Below are 24459 nucleotides of genomic sequence, written 5' to 3' on the forward strand. Positions count from 1 at the left end.
CTGAACCCTCCCAAATGATCAGATGTCAGGAAGGTGAGCTCACCTGTGAGGGGGAGAGGGAGGGAGAGAGAGCTGTAAACAGGTTGGCCAGGCTGAGGGAGCGAGACGAAATCCTCTTCCTGAGAAAAAGGAAGAAAACCTGGAGAAATAGGCAAAGTGCTTGTTATTCATGATCAATGAAACAATTGAGATTTACCCATCAGGGGGTCCTCTAACACAGCATTCCATAAAAAGGACCATATGGTCATTGCCCCAGGGGAGATCGACAAATCTAGTGGGGGACACTGAAAACTTTTGAAGGCAAAGATCTTAGCTAGTTTCTTTTCCTTCTTGGTTGCGATGGTGCCTGACAGCCAGAAGTGCAGAAATGTTATGTGCACTTACTTTAAGGCTTCCAAGTACAATAACTTATGGGTTCCAGGCCCTTATAAAATCGCAGAATCATAGAATTGTAAGGGACCTCATGGGTCATCTAGTCCAGGAGTAGTCAACCTGTGGTCCTCCAGATGTCCATGGACTACAATTCCCATGATCCCCTGCCAGCAAATTATAGAATTGTAAGGGACCGCATGGGTCATCTAGTCGAGGAATAGTCAACCTGTGGCCCTCCAGATGTCCATGGACTACAATTCCCATGATCCCCTGCCAGCATTTGCTGGCAGGGGATTATGGGAATTGTAGTCCATGAACATCTGGAGGACCACAGTTTGACTACCCCTGTAACCCCCTACACGATGCAGGACACTCACAACCCTCTTCCTCATCCACTGTCCCCTGCCACCCCCTTGAACCTTCACAGAATCAGCCTCTCCGTCAGATGGCTCTCCAGCCTCTGCTGAAAAATCTCCAAAGAGGGAGAACCCACCACCTCCCGGGGAAGCCTGTTCCTCTGAGGAACCGCTCTAACTGTCAGGAACTTCTTCCCTTGCCAGTCATGCTCTCCCTGTGCACCTGAACTTGATGTTAACACATCATTCGGAACACTCTAGCATTCTATAAAAACTCCCTGGTTATACCATAAAGTTTTTTCCTGAATGCTAGAGTGTCCCATGTCAATTCCTATTCAACGCAGAAGTAAGATGAAGAGCTGGTTTTTATACCCCACCTTTCACTACCCAAAGGAGTCTCAAAGCAGTTTACAATTGCCTTCCCTTCCTCTCCCCACAAGACAACCACTGTGAGGTAAGTGGGCATGACAGAGCTCTGAGAGAATCAGGACTGAAGCAAGGTCACCCAGCTGGCTGCATGTGGAGGAGGAGTGGGGAATCAAACTCAGTTCTTCAGATTACTTGCTGTTCTGAAGAAGAAGAAGAAGAAGAAGAAGAAGAAGAAGAAGAAGAAGAAGAAGAAGAAGAAGAAGAAGAAGAAGAAGAAGAAGAAGAAGAAGAAGAAGAAGAAGAAGAAGAAGCAGCAGCAGCAGCAGCAGCAGCAGCAGGAGCGTTGGTTCTTATATGCCGCTTTGCTCTACCTGAAGGAAGCTCAAAGCGGCTTACCGTCACCCTCCCTTAACTCTCCTCACAACAGACACCCTGTGAGGCGGGTGAGGCTGAGAGAGCCTTGAGATTCCTGCTCGGTCAGAACAGTTTTATCAGTGCCGTGGCTAGCCCAAGGTCACCCAGCTGGCTGCATGTGGGGGAGTGCAGAATCGAACCTGGCATGCCAGATTAGAAGTCCACACTCCTCACCACTACACCAAGCACCACTACTCTTAAGCACTACACCAAGTTGGTCCTAACAGGAGGACTCTTAAACCACTTCGTACAAGGAATTTTTCGCTTCACAGCATTTGGCTTATAGAGCCCCCTCCAAATGACATCAATGACATTCAGAGGTCATGTCTCAGTTTGGCCATTTTTCATAGAATCATAGAATCATAGAATCATAGAGTTGGAAGGGGCCATACAGGCCATCTAGTCCAACCCCCTGCTCAACGCAGGATCAGCCCTAAGCATCCTAAAGCATCCAAGAAAATTGTGTATCCAACCTTTGCTTGAAGACTGCCAGTGAGGGGGAGCTCACCACCTCCTTAGGCAGCCTATTCCACTGATGAACTACTCTGACTGAGAAAAACTTTTTCCTGATATCTAGCCTATATCGTTGTACTTGAAGTTTAAACCCATTACTGCGTGTCCTCTCCTCTGCAGCCAGCAGAAACAGCATCCTGCCCTCCTCCAAGTGACAACCTTTCAAATACTTAAAGAGGGCTATCATGTCCCCTCTCAACCTCCTTTTCTCCAGGCTGAACATTCCCAAGTCCCTCAACCTATCTTCATAGGGCTTGGTCCCTTGGCCCCAGATCATCTTTGTCGCTCTCCTCTGTACCCTTTCAATTTTATCGATGTCCTTCTTGAAGTGAGGCCTCCAGAACTGCACACAGTACTCCAGGTGTGGTCTGACCAGTGCCGTATACAATGGGACTATGACATCTTGTGATTTTGAAGCGTGATACAGTATATCCAGGAAAGTAGATTTACCACCCTCTCTCGCACGTCCCAGCAGCGAGCAAGGATTGATCTACGAAGGATAAGAGCATATGGAGGGGGAAACACATGATAGGCTCTTGAGCATTGTCCCACCCTCTGACCTGCCCTCCCCTCTCCATTTCCTGCCCAGAGAATTTTTTTAAAAATTTGAAACCTATGCATGGCGCAGAGTGGTAAGGCAGTGGTAAGAGCCTCTTGTGGCGCAGAGCGGTAAGGCAGCAGACATGCAGTCTGAAAGCTCTGCCCATGAGGCTGGGAGTTCGATCCCAGCAGCCGGCTCAAGGTTGACTCAGCCTTCCCTCCTTGCGAGGTCGGTAAAATGAGTACCCAGCTTGCTGGGGGGTAAACGGTCATGACTGGGGAAGGCACTGGCAAACCACCCCGTATTGAGTCTGCCATGAAAACGCTTGAGGGCGTCACCCCAAGGGTCAGACATGACTCAGTGCTTGCACAGGGGATACCTTTACCTTTATGCATGGCAGGTTACAGATAAATGAGCGATAGGGATGTGAGTGTCCTGCGTAGTGCAGGGGTTGGACTAGATGACCCAGGAGGTCCCTTCCAACTCTATGATTCTATGAATGATACAGCACACACACACACAAATGCAGCTGCAAGGGAGGCAGATTGTGACCCCTGCAGTAGTTCAGCCACCACCTGTTCCTCTTCTCCCCCCCCCCATCTCGCTTGTCTGCCCACCTGCCGCTCAGCCCTTCCCTTTGCCTCCAGCCCTCTCCCTCCCTGAGCACTCTTATGAAGCCATGCTCATAGTGCTGCCCTCACTCCTTACACTCGATGCTCCTGAAGTTCATGCGCCGGGGAGAACAAGCCCACCTGGCCCTGGTTGAGGCTGGTCTCGCTTCCTTTGGGCCGGGAATCCTCCGTAGATTTCGGTTGGATGACATTAATGACCTTGAGGTTGGGGCGTAGCGGCCAAGGAGGTCCCGCATGGCAGGATCCCAAAGGTTATGTAAGGAAGGTCACCACTTTACAAAGCAGGGGAAGGAGCGTGTTTCGGAATGCTTATCCGTGTTTCCAAAACAACAACAAAACGCTAGCATAACACAATGGCCCGTGGATTGTTCCCCCTTACGTGCTGGCTTTCTCTTCAAGGAAGATAGTTAGATAGTTTGAATCATAGAGTTGGAAGGGGCCACACAGGCCATCTAGCCCAACCCCCTGCTCAATGCTGATATCTAGCCGGTACCATTCTACGCTTAGTTTAAAGCCATTATTGCAGGTCCTATGCTCTGCTGCCAACAGGAAGCACTCCCTGCCCTCCTCCAAGTGACAACCTTTCAAATACTTAAAGAGGGCTATCATGTCCCCTCTCAACCTCCTTTTCTCCAGGCTGAACATTCCCAAGTCCCTTGGCCTTGATCCCCAAGACCTGGATCTACCTCGTCGCTGTCCTCTACACCAGGGGTGGTCAACCTGTGGTCCTCCAGATGTCCATGGACTACACTTCCCATGAGCCCCTGCCAGCAAATGCTGGCAGGGGCTCATGGGAATTGTAGTCCATGGACATCTGGAGGACTACAGGTTGACTACCCCTGCTCTACACCCTCTCCATTTTGTCCAGTTTCCTTTTTGAAGTGAGGCCTCCAGAACTGCACAAAGGACTCCAGGCGTGGTCTGACCACTGAAGTCTACAGTAGGACTGTGAAACCTTCTGATTTTGATGTGAGGTCAATTGACACAGCCCAAGTCTGCATTTGCCTTCCCTGCAGCCGCTCCCTGGGAGCTGTTTCCTATAGGTAGCATTCAAATGAGGCATCCTCAGTAGCACCTAATTGCTGTTAACTGTACTGTGCCCAGCCGGGGTTGGCAAAGCAATCCCAGTCGCTCCTCTCAAGGGTTAACCTGTAATATGTCAAGCATGCTCCATCTTGCAGGTGTTTCTAGTTGGGTTGAGCTGCCCCTGGGCCAAAAGCTAATTGGGGCTAATTGGCTCTACCAGAGAACCAGGGAGTCTCAGAATGGGAAGGGAAGAATTGGAGCTCTGAGGTCATTTTCAAGAAAGTTCTGACAGGGAATGGATGTTTCCCAATTTGTTGACTGTCATCTCTTGACTGGGGCTAGAAATTATCACTGGCCTAAAAATGAGAGAAAGACCTGCACCTACAAGTTCCTGTCAGCATTGTGGAAAGTGTACTTGGCCAGAGGACGACAACTGTATAGCGCATGAGTTAGACTGCACCTTTTTCTTTACAAACTTGTTTCTGTTCTCAGTATAGCTGTTTATTCTTTAAGCAGCTGGTGCTTCGCCCCCCCCCCCCTTTGCATATTTAAATGCTGCCAACAGCTTCGGCCCTCAGTTTCTAAGATGTGTAGATCAGTTAATGACGGGAAGATGTGGAGGTAATTAGAAAAAGAAGGCAAGTTGTTTTTTTTACCCCACTTTTCACAGGCTGAAGGTGCCTCAAAGCTGCTTACAATCGCCTTCCCATCCTCTCCCCACAACAGACACCCTGTGAGGGAGGGGAGGCTGAGAGAGCCCTGAGATTACTGAAGAAGAAGAAGAGCTGGTTCTTATATGCTGCTTTTCTCTACCCGAAGGAGTCTCAAAGCAGCTTACAGTCACCTTCCCTTTCCTCTCCCCACAACAGACACCCTGTGAGGGAGGGGAGGCTGAGAGAGCCCTGAGATTACTGAAGAAGAAGAATTGGTTCTTATATGCCGCTTTTCTCTACCTGAAGGAGTCTCAAAGTGGCTTACAATCACCTTCCCTTTCCTCTCCCCACAACAGACTCCCTGTGAGGGAGGGGAGGCTGAGAGAGCCCTGAGATTACTGAAGAAGAAGAGTTGGTTCTTATATGCCGCTTTTCTCTGACTGAAGGAGTCTCAAAGCGACTTACAATCGCTTTCCCTTTCCTCTCCCCACATCAGACACCCTATGAGGGAGGGGAGGCTGAGAGAGCCCTGAGATTACTGAAGAAGAAGAAGAGTTGGTTCTTATATGCTGCTTTTCTCTACCCGAAGGAGTCTCAAACCAGCTTACAGTCGCCTTCCCTTTCCTCTCCCCACAAGAGACACCCTGTGAGGGAGGTGGGGCCGAGAGACTTCTGACAGGACTGCTCAGTGAGAACAGCACTATCAGGACTGTGAGGAGCCCAAGGTCACTGAGCTGGCGGCATGTGGAGGGGCAGAGAATCACAACTGGCTCTCCAGATTAGAGGCCATGGCTTCTAAGCAATAAACCAGGCTTGGATTTTGTAGGATTGGCTCAAATCAGACAGCACTGAATCCACAGTTCAAAACCACACATTCCTTTATTGAAAACAATTACATACAGAGTCTTAAGTCCTTCCAGCGTCAGGCCAATGTTTATCTCATACAATGTACCCAGAGAACCCTGTTGAACCCCCCTACCCCTATAAAACCAAACATAAAACATAAACCAAGGTCAGTGGCCTCCCCACAGCCATCCACCTCAGAGGGGGGATCTGCTCAATGAGAATGCGTAGCCTAAGGAGGGGACCCATAGACCTTAGTCCTGGTCTTAACCCAAGACCTGGCAGAAGAGCTCGGTTTGCAGGCCCTGTGGAACTGTAACAGGGCTCTCAGTTCTCCTGGGAGCTCATTCTACTTGGTCAGGGCCAGGACCGAAAAGGCCCTGACCTGGGACGAGGCCAGGCGTACTTCTGTAGGGACATCCAGCCGATTAGCACCCCCATGTGCCCTGTGGGGGGCATAAGAAGACAAGCAGTCCCTCCGATCCACCACCCCCCCCCCAACCCAAATTCATGGCTGGAACATTATTATGTTTGTAAAGGTAAAGGTAAAGGTATCCCCTGTGCTAGCACCGAGTCATGTCTGACCCTTGGGGTGACGCCCTCTAGCGTTTTCATGGCAGACTCAATACGGGGTGGTTTGCCAGTGCCTTCCCCAGTCATGACCGTTTACCCCCCAGCAAGCTGGGTACTCATTTTACCGACCTCGGAAGGATGGAAGGCTGAGTCAACCTTGAGCCGGCTGCTGGGATCGAACTCCCAGCCTCATGGGCATAGCTTTCAGACTGCATGTCTGCTGCCTTACCACTCTGCGCCACAAGAGGCTCTTTGTATCACAAGAGGCTCTTTGTATTATGTTTGTATGTCCCTTCTATTCCAATGGAAGACGAACAGTGAGTGTGTAGGGGGGGAGGGGGGAGGGGGGAGGGTCAGCATTCATTGGTGCTTATAATGAGGCCATTTGGAAATGACGTCACGGATGTGCACTCCGGGAGAGACAATATCGCTGACGTCACTGTGAGCCATCAAGAGGTAGTCCGGATGCAGGTAGCCAATCTTGACCGAGAAGTCAAGCAGACACTTCAGGGCTTTCCACGCTGCCTCGTTGGGTGACCTTTCTGGAAAGGGGATAAGAACAACAAGGTGAAATGCAAAATCTGATTGCCTGTGAACCTCATCAGGTCCCCCCTCCTTTGGGCTTCAAGTCCGGAAGAAGTTCCTGACAGTCAGAGCGGTTTCTCAGTGGAACAGGCTTCCTCGGGAGGTGGTGGGTTCTCCATCTTGGGAGATTTTTAAACAGAGGCTGGAGAGCCAACAGAGGCTGATTCTGTGAAGTTTCAAGGGGTGGCAGGTTACAGTAGATGAGCGATAATGCGGGGGGTTGGACTAGATGACCCATGAGGTCCCTTCCAATTCTAGGATTTTATTATTCTAGGCAGCCATCTGATAGAGAGGCTGATTCTGTGAAGGTCCAAGGGGGTGGCAGGTTACAGTGGATCAGCAATAATGCAGGGGGTTGGACTAGATGACCTATGAGGTCCCTTCCAATTCTAGGATTCTATTATTCTAGGTAGCCATCTGACAGAGAGACTAATTCTGTGAAGGTCCAAGGGGGTGGCAGGTTACAGTGGATGAGCGATAGGGATGTGGGTGTCCTGCATAGTGCAGGGGGTTGGACTAGATGACCCAGGCGGTCCCTTCCAACTCTATGATTCTATAATTCTAACATCAGACTTAAAGTGACCCCATTGGCTTTTCAAGACAAGAGACTTTCAAGACAAGAGACAAGAGGTTTGTTCTTTCGTTCATATTTATAGGCCACCCCTGTCGCGCTAGACATCTCAGAATGGCCTACAACCATGAAATAGAACAAAGGAATGCAAAAGGGTCTTGGCATTTTGTTTGTTTCCTTTGCAGCTATTATAAAAGGAGTACTTTACAATGAACCCCATATATGTTGTTATGGGAAGGAGGGATTTCTTCCAGAACTGTTTTCCAGAGAGACTCCCTGATTCTGCTTATTCTCTCTCTTTTTCTTTTAAACCAGGGATTCCACCGTCTTTTCTCTTTGATTTCTCTCTGTAGACCCACAAGCAGTCCCTTGTTTTGTGACACACCGGAGGAGATTCTAAGCCTGATTACATTCCCTTGGATGGCAGGTTGACTTGAACCTGCATGCGGGCCGTGCTTTGGAATACAGAGGAGAACGACCTTGTGTTCCTCTCCATGCGCCCACACCCACCCCTTTGACACTAACTGCATTGTGCATTGTGCTGTCTTGAGAACCTCCCAGCTGTGGCATCTTCAGGTGGCAATCAAACGCACCCTCCTACGCAAAGCACACGGACCAAAGGGTGAAGACATCTAGCGAGATCCCAGAATTCCATGGCTGGTGACCTTTCCTGGTAATGACAGCCTGCAAAGTGGGTCTTTTAAATGCCACCCCCCCCCCCCCCCGGTGAGTTCCATCCTGTTTCTCTTTGACCTCTGGGGAGGAGTCCATGATGAGGAAAGATCTGTACTCAACAGGGGCAGGAGGGATGTGGAACCCACACACTGAGTTAATAGCCCGGGTCCCTCCCGAAGTCATTACATAATGCAGGCGGCCAACGTGCGGAGCTGGTTTTTCTTCCCCTGTGATAAGACATCCTGCAAAATGCAAAGCCAACCCACCCAGCGTGGTCATGCAACAGCAGTGTGGCATCATGCTTGGTGTGCTGTCCGCCACCGCCCCAAAGATGTGAGCCCAACGCCGTGTTGTGGCACTGGTGCGGCTAGCAATAGCAGTACATGACAGCATCAATAGAAACGTGCAAAGAGAAGCGCACGTTGCATAGAGAGGCGAGAGAGACCTACCTAACTGTCTAACTGTTGTTCTGCAATCAGTCAGCGTTTTCAGGAGGCAAGCAGGGAGGACGTCCGCTCAAAGGAGCAGGCAGTCTCCAAATGAGTAATAATAAATATAAATATGAGTAATAAAACCCACTTGGAAAAAAAATACACTGGGCTTTAGAAAAGCAGGGATGGGCACGAGGGACTGTAATAAAGGGAGGGGAATGGCTGGTTTGCTCTCCATGAGCAGGCTCCACTCTCTCTCCCCCACTGCCCCACCTCCTTGTGATCCATAGCCAGGGAAGGGATTTTTTGGATCAGCTGTATGGTAGACTCCCTCCCCCAACACTTTCCAAGCTGCAGAAAGGGCTCCCTTCACAGCCACAGAGGAGAGCACAGGCAACAAGCAGCTGATCTCGAAGATCAGCTGTTTGGCAGGGTCTTTCACTGCTGGCATGGCCCAACTGCTGCTGGACAAAGCAGGCACCACACAGCCGGGGGGGGGGGGGAGGCTACAGGTAAGAGGTAGTAGGCCTGAGGCCTGGCACCCTCGAACATGCTGATGTCCCACAGAACCTGTGCCCTCACCCAGCAGCCATTGCTTTAAGAGGTGGCTCATTGCCACATGGCTTGTGTTTTACATGTTGTTGTTGTTGTTAGGTGCAAAGTCGTGTCCGACCCATAGCGACCCCATGGGCAATGATCCTCCAGGCCTTCCTGTCTTCTACCATGGCTCGAAGTCCATTTAAGGTAAAGGTAAAGGTACCCCCTGTGCAAACACCGGGTCATGTCTGACCCTTGGGGTGACGCCCTCTAGCGTTTTCTTGGCAGACTCAATACGGGGTGGTTTGCCAGTGCCTTCCCCAGTCATTACCGTTTACCCCCCCAGCAAGCTGGGTCCTCATTTTACCGACCTCGGAAGGATGGAAGGCTGAGTCAACCTTGAGCCGGCTGCTGGGATCGAACTCCCAGCCTCATGGGCAGACAGATTCAGACAGCATTTTTGCTGCCTTACCACCCTGTGCCACAAGAGGCTCTTTCATTTAAGTTTATATACTATCAAAAAAGCCCTTTGCAAAAAAACAATGGGCTCTAGCCCCCATCCGGGCAGACTCTGCCAAGACCTGGCAAGGCTGTGGCAGGGCTACTCAGGGCAGGGACGGAAGCACTGCCAGGGCATTCTCGCTTCCTTCACATACCTAGGCAAGCTCTGCTGAGACCTGGTGAAGCTGCAGCTGAGCTGCACTGTGGCAGGGACTGACTGGCATCCCAGGGCTCCAGCTCCCTCCCAGCTCCAGCTGGCTCACCTTCTACAGACAGGCCAATACAGCAGACTGCTGGAAGACATTGGAGGTAGGGCGGCCAGCCTACCTGATTGGCCGTTCATTGGACGGGCGGCCAATCAGGTAGGCGATGAGTCGGTCACAACTCCTCCCACAACCCCGGTCGCATTTGATTTATTTTACAGACAGAATGATCATCTGAAAACGACCAGGAAGTCCCTATTATAACGGTGCTCAGCATACATCTCTTCTGATGCCCCCTGTAGGATATCCTTGATATGTTTTTGAATCATGCACACTACAGATCTTCCGTATTCCAACATCAGAGCTAGTACTAACTGGCCTGTTAGAGAACTGGGAAGAACTGGGAACCAAATCTGGGGGCAAGGAAGGTCAGGGCTGGGACAGCAAAAGCAGGGAACTAGTGTTTTCACTGTCAACATTAGGACAGGACATTCTTGGAGATTTGGGAAGGACAAGGTTTGGGGAGGGGGAGGAGCTTATCTGGCATGTGCTGCTGTGCAATCCATGCATCAAAGCTTCCGTTTCTTACAAGGGCCAGTTGGATCTCTGCAATATCTGTAGTGTGCATGATGTGTAGTTAAAGGTAAAGGTATCCCCTGTGCAAGCACCGAGTCATGTCTGACCCTTGGGGTGACGCCCTCTAGCGTTTTCATGGCAGACTCAATACGGGATGGTTTGCCAGTGCCTTCCCCAGTCATTACCGTTTACCCCCCAGCAAGCAAGCTGGGTACTCATTTTACCGACCTCGGAAGGATGGAAGGCTGAGTCAACCTTGAGCCAGCTGCTGGGATCGGACTCCCAGCCTCATGGGCAGAGCTTTCAGACTGCATGTCTGCTGCCTTACCACTCTGTGCCACAAGAGGCTCTTTGATGTTTTTTTATTTTATTTTTTATTTTTTTTAATATTTATATACCGCCCTCCCCGGGGGCTCAGGATGTGTAGTTAGCATAGTTAGAATAGCAACTTCCCGATATTGTTCAAATATTTCTTGATATATTTTATTTCTTGATTAGCCTCTCCCTGTGTCCTGATTGGCTCAACTGGAGATTTTCTGTTCTTTTGAGTACACTTCAACCCTGCTTGCCTCCTGGTTCTTATAAGCCCCTTCCTCTACCACAGTGGTTCTCAACTTGGCGGTCAGGACCCCTTTGGGGGTCTAATGACCCTTTCACAGGGGTCGCAGCAGGGGAAGCAGCATGGGGGCGCCATCCACACAACAGCCTTGCAAGGTAGATCAAGGTAGAACATTCATCTGAAGCAGCGGAAAAGAGCGAGATCGGCACGGTGGGACAAGAGGCAGAACTGAACTGAGAAACCCCGGGAAAAAACAATTCATATACAATCATGAACAATGGATCTTCACACCATTGGTCAGTTTTGGTTTAATTTCTGTGAAAGGACACTTGCCTAATTTTATGGTTGGGGGTCACCACAACATGAGGAACTGTATTAAAGAGTCACGGCATTAGGAAGGCTGAGAACCACTGCTCTACATGAAGGAGTCTCAAAGCGGCTTACAGGCGCCTTCCCTTTCCTCTCCCCACAACAGACAACCTGTGAAGGAGGGGAGGCTGAGAGAGCCCTGAGATTACTGAAGAAGAGTTGGCTCTTATATGCCACTTTTCTCTACCCGAAGGAGGCTCAAAGCTCTACCAGAAGGAGGCTTACAGTCACCTTCCCTTTCCTCTCCCCACAACAGACACCCTGTGGGGTGGGTGAGGCTGAGAGAGCCTTGATATCACTGCTTGGTCAGAACAGTTTTATCAGTGTTGTGGCGAGCCCAAGGTCACCCAGCTGGCTGCATGTGGGGGAGCACAGAATCGAACCTGGCATGCCGGATTAGAAGTCCGCACTCCTAACCACTACACCAAGCTGGCTCTCCAGACCAACAGCTGAACAGGCTGGTCGATATAAATACCTGTGAAGAGGCCAATGAAAGCAATTCCCAGTGACAAGTCATTATAGCCAAGGGTGTGAGCCCCTTCTGAACGCCAGCCCCGTCCCTCGTACACGTTCCCGTCTTCTCCAATCAGGAAGCTGGTAACGGGAAAAGAAAGGAAAAGGGTTTTTCTCTAGAGTCACTCCAAGCCTACAATCCATAATGATAACCTTTTGTAAGCCACCTTGAACCACAAAAAAGTAGGATCGAACCCTTTTAATAATTAACCAAATTAATCCATCTTTATTTTTACAGCCCATCTTTCCTTAAAAGCTCAGAGTGGATAAAAGCCTGAAACAAACAATCCGTCAGAATTAAATCACATCATAAAATCGCAAAAGATACCTCCAAAATTATGTTATAGCTGCCAGCGAACTAATTTAAGCAAAAACATTAGTTTCAAATTAGCAATGGCAAATAACAGCTTATTCCACTGTAAAATAATTTCTCAATCTTCCAAATCATCAAAACGAACTCCTAGGTATTTTTTCAATTTCAGTATCTTTATTTTAAAAATATCTTGATTTAAAAAATTGATCATCAAATCACATAATGTATTTTGAATTTTAAATGTAGCAGCAACATGCATAATAAACTTGCCTACAAGTATTAACATCATAACGTATAAATCCTCTTTAGAAGTGACCCAAAGAGTAGAAGGGTGTTTTGCATTGTATAATAAAACCTACTGCATCAATTAAACCTGTAATAAAAACTGTATGTACATTTTAAAAGCTGCATGTAATTTAAACAGGTCTCTTTAAAAGAGGCATGTGACATTGTGATTTGATAACAATAATTATTTTGACATTATTTTGATATCTTCCACCAGACCTCTTTATATTGGATACTATAGAACTATTTGGAGAGTGGACTATATACATATAAGCAGGTAGAATTTAATGAATTACATATACGTTTATTACATAATTGTATATCATATGGATTTACACAATATGTTATATGATTTATTTTTTCAGGCTTATATTCTTCTGACATCTGTTCATCATTGATAAGAATTCGTTTAAAGAGGATTGATTGATATAAGCTAAATTAAAAAGAAATTCCATCTAAACATCTGGAAGAAGTTCCTGACAGTAAGAACGGTTTCTCAGTGGAATGGGCTTCCTCGGGAGGTGATGGGTTCTTCGTCTTTGGAGATTTTTAAACAGAGACTGGAGAGCCATCTGACGGAGAGGCTGATTCTGGGAAGGCTCAAGGGGGTGGCAGGTGACAGTGGATGAGCGATTGGGATGTGAGTGTCTTGCATAGTGCAGGGGGTTGGACTAGATGACCCAGGAGGTCCCTTCCAATTCTATGATTCTATGATTCTATGATTCTATGATTCTATGATTCTATGAAATGTACTTTCATTTTTATTTTAGGATTACAATTTACTTACACTTAGCATGGAGATATATGTGTACATATTATATATTTTGTATTTAGAGTATCTTGTATCATTAGTGAAGATATCAAAAATGAAAAAAAAAACAAAACCCTAGGTGTACATTTTGATGATTTGGAAGTCTGAGAAATTGTTCTGCAGTGCAATAACCTGTTATTTGCCAACGCCAGCTTGAAAATCATTTTTTGCTTGTATCATGGCTGACGGGTCTTCACCTGTTGAATAGCAAACTAATTTGAACTGATGGTCACTGAGGGAGTCACCACTAGAGGGCAGACCTTCCCTCCGCTTGAGCAGTGAGGCCAGCGCTACTTGCTGATCCATCCTGGTCCCAACCATAGGTCTGGTGGGGAAATGAGCTATTCCACTGGGAATGTAGTCAAGGCCAAAAATAACAACCACCATAGAAGCTGGCCTCACCACTAGAGGGGGGAAGAAGGTGGTAGAAGATCAGCTCCTGTCAAACCTTCCTGTGTGAGATTCTAGTCAGGGGTCGGAGTTACAGAAACCTGGAAATGTTTGTTAAATGTTTAATCTTGGTATGTATTCTAATGGTGTTATCCACCCTGGGCATTTGGAAGATTGGGGTACAAATAAAAAATAATTGAAACATTTATTGTTGTTGTTTTTGCTGTTAATAATATTATTAGTTCCATCTTGCAGGCCCTGCAGAACAGGCTGAAGTCTTGCAGGGCCCTGACGTCAACAAGCTGAACCCACCAATACTGACCTGGCAGAATTATACACACAAACATATATATATTTAGCCATAATAACGTTGGGTTGATATGTAGGCTCATCTCCCCCTACCCTGCTGCTCTCCAGCTTGGCTTACCTTTGGCTAACTGGGTCAACAGACTGGGCTGGCTTTTCTTCTGGCAGGAGGGTGGAGAAGGAGGATGGAAAAGATCCATGATTGGCTCTCAGTGGGGGAGTGCCCACTCACTATTGAGGGCACATCCCCCACTGAGGGCCAATCCGGTAGGGTGTGCGTTGTCTGCATACAAACCCAACATAATGATGTCTAAAGATACACATGCACACATGTGCATACATACAAACACGCCATTATTCTTCAGGCACCGCACGGAAAGCATTCTATTCACCTGTAGGCGATGTCACACCAGTGTTTGGTCCCCATGTGGTAATCTTGCACATTCCGTGTTTCCCTGCTGCACTCTTCTTTCGTTTGACAGGGAGTGCCAGCTGTGTGGATGATGATGACATTTTCAGGCAGGAGCTCCTTCAGGGGGGCTGAACAGTTGGCAGGCTTAGCACCCCACTGGGATGGGGTGATGAGCTGGAAACAGCCAGTGGCTGTGGAAAAAAAGTCAAAGGGCACTCAGCTTCTTAGCCCAAATGGCTTAAGTCTGTTTATTGCAATGTTGGTAGGATGAGGTCACTGCAATCTTGTGGCTTCATCCCATCTCTGGAAATACGAGTGGAGAAGCGGAAAAGAGCCAGAATCCGGTAGCAATTTAAAGACTGGAAAAACATTGTGGTAAGGGATGAGCTTTTGTGAATCCTGCATCAGAGGAACTGAGCAGTGACTGACAAAAGCTCATACCCCGAAACAAATTTTGTTAACTGGACTCTCTCTTTGCTACTGCGACAGACAGACTAACATGGCTACCCATCTTGATCTCCTTCCAACGTGGGAAAGTAAATTTTGGGCAACCTGCACTTGTGCTAAGCAGAAGCCCATCGAGAATATTTAGTCTTGCGGCTGGTGAAATATTTTGAAAATCTTTTCCCAGAAGGGATGACTCACACTCTACCTGATTGGCCCTCCATGGTGTAGGCCTCCAATAGGGAGTGCACACGCCCATGGTGGGCCAGTGATGGGTCTGTCCTACACCTGGCCTCTGCTGCTTGCTCCATCTTCCATCAGGAAGAACAGCCAGCCCATTCTACTGACCCACTTGACCAAGATAGCCCTGGCCAGAGAGCAGGGTGGCTGGGAAGGAGGCAGAGGCTCAGACGCTGTAAGAATTTTTCAGCAGGCCAAATGAATAGCTCACCTATCTGACTTTGCACTCCCTCACCCCAGGTCACACGTTTTATGCTTGATGAGGTCGTAAGGTGCCTTGTTGCCCTCCGTATTGTGGGGTTTGCTGGCAGTTTTACCTTGTGGCAGAGCGTAAAGAAGGAAGATCCCAATTTCCAGCTTGACCATCTTGTCGTCAGCCTCTGTCCCAAATGACTTAGAATGAACCTGAAAGGAAAAGAATATGTGTGTATTAAAAGGTCATTTTTCTTGACCTACAAATCCACATGGAGCCTTTGGGGGACTGAATATTCAGACCAAGATTGACTTGCCAACTACTCTCTATACCGGGGATTCCCAAGCAGGGTTCAGCGGACCCCTGGGGAAGAAGAAGAAGAAGAAGAGTTGGTTCTTATATGCCGCTTTTCCCTACCCGGAGGAGGCTCAAAGCGGCTTACAGTCGCCTTCCCTTTCCTCTCCCCACAACAGACACCCTGTGGGATGGGTGAGGCTGAGAGAGCCCTGATATCACTGCTCAGTCAGAACAATTTTATCAGTGCCGTGAGGAGCCCAAGGTCACCCAGCTGGTTACATGTGGGGGAGTGCAGAATCGAACCTGACATGCCAGATTAGAAGTCCACACTCCTAACCACTACACCAAACTGGGATCCATAAGAGATCTGGAGGGGGTCCACAGCCTTTCCCCTCTGTCTACTTCCTGTGCTCCCCCTCTCCCTCTCTTAAGCATGAATGAATACACTTGTGGTTTCTGTGGCTCGGAGGGAGTGGAGTCTGCATGCCTACTCCCACCTTAAACCACCTCCTGTCTCTCACTCCCCTCATTTTTCCTTCAGCCTTCCTGTTACTGTGGGGCTGTGATATCATTTCCAGTGGCATGCCACTTTCTGGGGGTGTTGCAAGGAGGCGTGGCCAGCTGACATCACTTCCGGGGCTCCTCAGAGCCTGAAAAATCATTTCAGGGGGCTCATTCGTTGAAAAAGGCCATCTTAGACATCCTGGCCCCACCACTGGCCTTATGCAGCTGTCTGCAGAGTACAACTTCATGGAGGAAGTTGTAGATGCAGAGGGTAGCTGGGTAGGTCTGCAGTAGAGTAACTAGGGAGGCTAACCTCCAGGTGGGAGCTGTAGATCCCCTGGAATTACAATTCATCTCAAGACTAAAGCTATCAGGTCCCCTACAGTAGCGGTCCCCAACCTTCTTGTAGTCGGGGACTGCCTCCGAGGGTGGGACAGAGCCGGCGGCCCGGCCGCCGCCGCCGCTCGCAAACGCGCACGTGCAGTTGTCGCGCATGTGTGTTTTCGCCACTAGGTGGTGCTAATGCGCACGCGTAGAGCTGCTGCGCGTGCGCGTTTTTGCCAGCAGGGGGCGCAAACACGCCTGTGTGGCAGCTCTGTGCGTGTGCGTTTGCGTCGCTGGTGTGCCAGCGGCCGTGCCTGCCTCTTCCCCCCATCTCGCTGCGGGGGGGGAGGAAGGCGCGGCCGCTGGCGGCCCGGTACCATGGCCTTTGTGGCCCGGTACTGGGCCACGGACCAAGGGTTGAGGACCCCTGCCCTAAAGAAAATGGAGGGCAGATTCTATGACATTGGACCCAACTGAGATCCCGGTTTTCCCCAGGTGCCATCTCCAAATCCCCAAGAGATTCCCAGTCTGGGTCTAGCAACCACACCACTATCCCTCTATACCTCTATGATGGCCAGGGACAGGGGGAACTGGCAACCCTAAGAATATGCAAGAACTGTAGTGTGCATTTTAAAAAATATATATGAAGAATATCCTGCAGGGAGCACCAGATGAGATGTGTATTTAGCATCATTAGAATAGGAACTTCCTGGATTTTTTCAAATACATCACCATTCTACTGTGCACAAATTCAGGGCTCACCCACTGCCCTTCAATGCAGACTTGCGATTCCCATTGCATTGCATCTGAGGAAGTGCTTTGTGCCCACGAAGGCTTACACCTTGAATAAAATGAGCCCCCCCCCCCCCCACACAATAAGAATTACAGCACTTTGAATAAGCTGGAATCGAACTTTGGTTCAAGGGCTCTGGCAGGAAGCCACAGCCCCTCCCAGCTCAACAGGTGGCCTTATTTCTGTTGGGAGAGACAATGTCTGGTGCACAAAGAAGACCCTACAGCAAGAAGACTGTTAGATAGTCTTCTTGGTCACGACCTTCTCTCCTGCTAAGTGGAATTCTTTGTCTGTCTCCGGATTGTTACTCTTAGGAGCAATTTCTTGCTTCCTCCTGGAAGCCACAGTTCCAGTCTCTCTTTCTCTCTCTCTCTCTCTCTCTTTCTCTCTCTCTCTCTCTGAGGATAGATTCAAATGGGTAGCCATGTTGGTCTGAAGTAGCACAATAAAATCAGAGTCCTGTAGCACCTTTAAGACCAAAGTTGCACCTTTAAGATTTATTTATAATAAATCTTTGTTTGTATTAGAGGTGCTACTGGACTCTGATTTTTATTCTCTCTTAGTTAGGCATTTAGTCATCTCCTGTCTCTGTCTGTCTCCTCTGCACTATCAAGTATAGTAATTCTTTAATAAACCTTTTTCTTATTCTTCAATCAGGGCGTGCAACCTTACTGCCTCATTTACTCTGCTAACAATTTCAAGCTGCCTCACTGAGGATCTTCAGTTCCTCAGGAAAGCAAACCCTTGGCATAAAGCCAAAGGTTTCTTTATTATTAGAAGGAGAGTTGGTTCTTATATGCCGCTTTTCCCTACCCGAAGGAGGCTCAAAGCAGCTTACAGTCGCCTTCCCTTTCCTCTCCCACAACAGACACCCTGTGAGGGAGGTGAGGCTGAGAGAGCCCTGAGATTACTGAAGAAGAAGAAGAGTTGGTTCTTATATGCCGCTTTTCCCTACCCGAAGGAGTCTCAAAGTGGCTTCATTTCGCCTTCCCATTCCTCTCCCCACAACAGACACCCTGTGAGGTGGGTGAGGCTGAGAGAGCCCTGATATCACTGCTCGGTCAGAACAGTTTCAGAACAGTTCAGTGTTCAGAACAGTGGCGAGCCCAAGGTCACCCAGCTGGCTGCATGTGGGGGAGCGCAGAATCGAATCCGGCATGCCAGATTAGAAGTCCGCACTCCTAACCACTACACCAAACTGGTTCTTAAGTAATAAAGTGCTCTCATCAGGGCATTTTCGAAACTGGGGCCATGGACAAAGGTCTTAGCATATATCCCATACCCTGTTCCCTGCTCCTGTAGGAATCCAGCAAGGACAGGGAAAACATTTGGCTTCAAGGGAGAAAGGAAAAGGAACGGAGCAAATGGGGTGATGAGAGGTGAAAAAGAGGAGAAGGGGGGAACGGAAATGCAGGAAAGAACATCAGGTTCATAAACTACAACAAAGGAATCAGAGTCCAGTAGCACCTTTAAGACCAACAAAGATTTATTCAAGGCTTGAGCTTTCGAGTGCAAGCACCCTTCGTCAGACTCTGATTTTGGTGTGCTACTTCAGACCAACACGGCTACCCATTTGAATCTTCAGCAAAAGAGTTAAGCTGCCCCATCTCCTAAACTAGGATGAAACTCTACATATCCTGTTACATAAACATCCTAATTAATGGCAGAAACCACCGGAGTCTGACACTTACTCCCATCAGTCTAGATCAGTGTTGTCAGATCTGACTCACAGCCGATCTCTGGCAGACAAGTCCCTCCCGTTATCTGCTGACTACGATCCTTTCAATGAAAGAATGTCAAAACCTTGACCTGGGACCCACCTGTGCACAGTGCAAACTTCCACTGCCTGGTCACGATTCCATGATTTGCTTTAAGGAATTTTTTAAATTAGAAATTTTAAACAAAAACATTCCGGCAATGATCTGGGCCTCCCCACTTCTCCATCATCCCTCCCATATTAGATCTCCCCAGTCTGATTAGCCTGGTAGAGGATATCTAAGGGGTGTGGGATGAATTGGTTATGTTTAAGGTATTAGTTGTATTGAGGGAAAAGATCGTTTGAGGCTGTATCAACAGGGGCATCACATCAAAATCTCAAGAGGTCCTAGTCCCGCTGTAGACCACACTGGTCAGACCCCACCTGGAGTTCTGTGTGTGGTTCTGGAGGCCTCACTTCAAGAAGGACGTGGACAAAATGGAGAAGGTGCAGAGGAGAGTGGCAAGGATGATACAGGGTCTGGGGATCAAGCCCTGTGAGGGAAGGCTGAGGGATTTGGGAATGTTCAGCTTGGAGAAGAGGAGGTTGTGAGGGGACAGGATGGCTCTCTTGAAGGATCTGGAAGGTTATCACTTGGAGGAGGGCAGGGAAAGGTTCCTCTTGGCAGCTGAAGAGAGGACCTGCAGGAATTGGGTTTAAACTACGTGGAGAACAATATTGGCTAGATATCACAGTCAGAATAGTTCAGCAGTGGAATAGGCTGCCTAAGGAGGTGGTGATCTCCCCCTCACTGGCAGTCTTCAAAGGTTGGATACACACTTTTCTTGGATGCTTTAGGGTGCTTTGGGCTGATCCTGCGTTGAGCAGGGGGTTGGACTAGATGGCCTGTATGGTCCCTTACAACTCTATGATCTTTTTTTTATTATTTATTGTACTTCTCTGAGCCTGCCTGCAGGGATGAGCACTATATATAAATACAATAATTAAGTAATTAATTAAATAAAATTTCAGAAAAAGAAAAAAAAAGAGAGAAGAGCTGTTTGTTTGTTTGTTTGTTTTTTGTATCCCACTTCTTACTGCCCTAAGGAGTCTCAAAGCAACTTATAGATGCTTTCCCTTCTTCCCACAAGAGACACCCTGGGAGGTAAGTAAGGCTGAGTGAGCTCTGAGAGAACTACTCTGCAAGAACAGTTCTAAAAGAACTGGCTGGCCCAAGGTCACCCAGTTGGCTGCATGCGGAAGAAAAGTGGGGAATCAAACCTGATTCTCCAGATCAGAGGCTCTTAACCACTGCAGCAAGGTTTTTTAAAAGGGAGAAGATAAAGATCTCAGTATAACTTTCAAGTTTCTTGGTGACAGTGATACGATTACCAGTTTGCCCAGGATCATAACAGGATCATCTGCTTACTCTAAGATTACTACAAAATTATTACAATAGAATCATCGAATCATCGTGTTGGAAGGGACCTCATGGGTCATCTCATGGCCCAATCGCTCATAAACATACTTTCTTTGATATTCTCGTTATATTCTCATTAAAATTCTCCTGCTTTGTCCTCAAAACCACAAATCATTAATTAATTTTCCCGCCTTTCAAGCAAGAAGTCAATAAGGGGATTCCGGTTATCAATTAATATAGTTGTTGGGTGTTTCCTCCCCCCCCCCTACTCAAAGAAGTAAATTTAGACATTGCTGTAAGACGTGAACAGCTCTGCCATTTGATACATATTGCAAGATCCCAGACAGCTGCTGGCTCAACCTCACAGAACCACTGGGGAAGGGCGAGATATGTAAGTTTTAAAAATACACAAAATAAATATTTATCTTACTTCCCTCTTCCACCAGTTCTGCTCTAGCCAGACTTAAATCACAGCTCGGAACAAGAAGAACTTAAAAGCAAGGAGACAGTCTGTCTTACCTGCGCCTTCCCTGGGTGAAGCTTTCATTTTACAAATAGACAATAAACATATGGATTGCCTCTCCTCTTAATAAGGGTGGCTGGTGGATTATGGGAGAAACGGGATGTCGAAATAATAAAAAGCATCTCCTTGGCAGGGTTTCATGGTGCTGCGGATCGATCGTCGTGGGGAGGGTGTGAGCCGGAGACGAGCGAGTTACGAGAGGCCAGAACGAAGGTAAGTGCTTCCACTCCCAGAAATTTATGTTGAAGATCCAGTTTCCTGGCTTATTCTTCTGCAAGAGCAGAGGGAATTCGTTTATTGCATCACTAATACACAATTGGGGCCATGTGTCATCTTTCCTTCTAGGAGTTTCGGCTTCTGATGACAGCCTTGATGATTCAAGAGGATTCTGGCTTCGAGAAAGCTCGGGTGAACAACCATCTCGTCCCTCAAGTTCTATCCCTCCAGTAAGAAGCGAGAAATGTGGGAATCCGAGGAGGAGGAGAATTAAGCCAAGCCGCCCGGCAGTTTGCAAAAAAAACGTTCTGTAGACTAGGAGATGTGAGCTTCACATGAGCTGTCACAATTAGGAATCGAGGGGAATGGCTTGAATAAGGAAACAGATTAAAATCAAGGAAGTGTGTGGCTGGAGGGAAATACCACTCAGCAGGGGGTGCAGGGCATTCTTGGGTTTTGTTGTGGCATGGCTAAAAATAGTCACCGAAAAGTGTCGATTCACTTGATCTCATCAGAGCCAGCGTGGTGTAGTGGTTAAAGAGCAGTGGCCTCCAATCTGGAGAACGGGGTTCGAATACCCAGTCCTCCCTGGGCAGCTGGCTTGGTGATGTTGGGCTAGTCACAGTTCTTTTAGAGCAATTCGCACAGAGTGGTTATCACAGAGCTCTCTCAGCCCCAACTACTTCACAGTGGGGAGAGGAAGGGGAGGTGATAGTAGGCCCCTTTGAGACTGCTTTGGGCTGTGAAATGCAAGGTATAAAACCAACTCTTCCTCTTTGAGCTCTGCAGAAAAGAAGAAGGGAGCTTTTATTTATTTTTTCTTGACACAGGGTACTTTTTAATAGCCATATTTGTCTCAGAACTTCCTCCATTTAACAGATATATATCATGTTCATCTGCCTCAGTCCTCTTACTGAAGCAGTGTCCAAAAGCTTAAAGAGTAATTACAAAAACAACACATTGCAAGCCTCTATGTCTAGGCTGCAGGCAGGACTATATGCCATGCATCAGCAGATGGAGAGAGCTGAGCCTAATGGAACCTGCAAACACACAGGGCTTCTTTTCCAAAAGCAGCAGGAAGTGGGAGGGAGACCAGCTTAAAGGAAGGAATCCCCAGAGCATGTGCTCAAAGGGTTTTCTACTGCAACCACAACCATGACCACTTGATGTCAGTAGCGAGTACACAAGTGCAGCTAAGCTGCTTAAACGGCTTAACAACACCTCTTCAGGGCTGACCACCAAATTACTTGATAATTACAATTCCAACAACCTTTCCAGCCAACAAAGAAGCTTTCTTGTGCATGCACAATACTTCTTTCATTATATGCACAGGAAAGCATCTACCCAAAATTAAAATTCATTGGTCTGAAAGGTGCCTCTGGACTCAAACTTAGTTCTCACGTTCATTTGTTGACACTTTTTATGGGGATGCTAATTTAATGCTATTCTCAGTTCTTACCCACTGCGTAAATTCATCTTAGCTATGCTTATTACTCAGTGACTTATACATCTTGACTCTAACTAGCCCTTCCTGGCAACTAACCCCATCCACCCCTGCAATAATTAGTGGAATCTGCTTCAATGTATCTGAAGAAGTGTGCATACACACCAGAACTTATGCCCAGAATTAAAATTTGTTGCTCTTAAAGATGCAACCAACTCAGACTTGGTTCTGCTGCTTCACATCAACACAGTGATCCACCTGGATCTGTACATTTGGCTGGTGGGTATATATAGAAGACAATGATTGGTTCTAAATTCCTCTCTCTCTTTCTCTTTCATAGAATCATAGAATCATGGAATCATAGAATTGGAAGTGGCCATAGAGGCCATCTAGTCCAACCCCCTGCTCAACGCAGGATCAGCCCAAAGAATCCTAAAGCATCCAAGAAAAGTGTGCATCCAACCTTTGCTTGAAGACTGCCAGTGAGGGGGAGCTCACCACCTCCTTAGGCAGCCTATTCCACTGCTGAACTACTCTGACTGTGAAAACCGTTTTCCTGATAGCAAGTGCTGGCATGGCTTCATGAGAATAGTAGTCCATGGACATCTGGAGATGTACAGTTTGGTTACCCCTGCAGCTTATTTTAATGATTTACAATTGATCTCAATTCAAAATGAACGCTGATGTACAACAAAAAGAGAAAAGAAAGTATAACTGAGCCGCCAAATTCACTCATCTTTTGAATGCTATCGGTCCCATTTACATGTTTTGTGCCATTCTTTCCCGTGGAAACCCAGAGCAGCTTATTTTTCCCCTCACAACAGCCCTGTAATGTAGGTTAGGCTGAGACTGGGCGAGGGGTTAAGTCATCTAGAATAGCGATCTCCAACCTGTGGGCTGCGGACCACATGTGGTCCGTCGACTAATTGGAGGTGGGCCGCTAAGGACGCCTTCTCCCCCACCCCCGGCCCTTTACTTCATCCCCCCCCCCCGGCCCTTTAAAACACACTTCGGGTGTCCTTGTCTCCCATCACTCCCAGATGGGACTATCACGTGGCAGAGAAACAAGCTCAGGGTTCCCATTGATTTGTCATTGTCCTGAGTTAAAATTTCCATGAAAATAAAATGTTCCTTATGTTCATTGTTGTGGCGTGTCTGTATCTTATTTTGAAGGGATGTTTAAACATTACCATAGCGATCAGAGAGTGTTAGGGCAGGGGTTGAGAGTAGAGGAGTAAACTATCCCCCCCACCGGGCCTCAGTAAAAGGCGTTGAGTGGTCATACGCAGAGAGCAAGGTGACCTTGGGCTAGTCTCAGGTCTCTTAGAGTTGTTCTCAGAGAGCAGTTCTCTCTGAACTCTCTCAGCCCTAGCTACCTCACAGAGTGTCTGTTGTGGGGAGAGGAGGGCAAAGGTGTTTCTAACCCACTTTGAGACATCTTTGGGCAATGGAAAGTGGTGTATCTCTTCTATCTCTTCTTAACATGTTTATTACTATTATTATTAATAGTAATATTTTATGTCATTTAGGTTGGCAGAGTTTAAATATGCAAAGTGGGGTACAACACCAGCTGCTTACAAAATGATTATTTTTATTAAGAGTCAACATTGTGAATAGGAGAATATTTATTTATTTATTTATTTATTTATTTATTTATTTATTTATTTATTTATTTATTTATTTTAGATTTTTATACCACCCATCCATACAGTTTACATATAACATTATGGAGTAGTTCTAACTAATCAACTTTCATTTCATTCATTCTGGATACAAGCAAGGAGGTAAAGGTAAAGGTATCCCCTGTGCAAGCATGGGGTCATGTCTGACCCTTGGGGTGACGCCCTCTAGCGTTTTCATGGCAGACTCAATACGGGGTGGTTTGCCAGTGCCTTCCCCAGTCATTACCGTTTACCCCCCAGCAGCAAGCTGAGTACTCATTTTACCGACCTCGGAAGGATGGAAGGCTGAGTCAACCTTGAGCCGGCTGCTGGGATCGAACTCCAGCATTTCTGCTGCCTTACCACTCTGCGCCA

General features: G+C 47.6%; 1 protein-coding gene across 1 annotated transcript; it reads right to left on the reverse strand.

Moving 5' to 3' along the window:
- Positions 1–5749: 5749 nt before the first annotated feature.
- LOC143830788 (peptidoglycan recognition protein 3-like) lies at positions 5750–21309 on the reverse strand. Its single transcript, XM_077323845.1, has 5 exons — positions 20760–21309; positions 15331–15418; positions 14310–14520; positions 11775–11893; positions 5750–6834 (listed from the first exon to the last, which is right to left on the reverse strand). Exons 2-5 carry the CDS (start codon positions 15377–15379, stop codon positions 6653–6655), a joined length of 561 nt encoding a protein of 186 aa, XP_077179960.1. The 5' UTR covers positions 15380–15418; positions 20760–21309; the 3' UTR covers positions 5750–6652.
- Between the last annotated feature and the right edge of the window lie 3150 nt (positions 21310–24459).

The sequence above is a fragment of the Paroedura picta genome, chromosome 1 (genome assembly GCF_049243985.1).
Source record: "Paroedura picta isolate Pp20150507F chromosome 1, Ppicta_v3.0, whole genome shotgun sequence".
Classification (NCBI taxonomy): Eukaryota; Metazoa; Chordata; class Lepidosauria; order Squamata; family Gekkonidae; genus Paroedura; species Paroedura picta.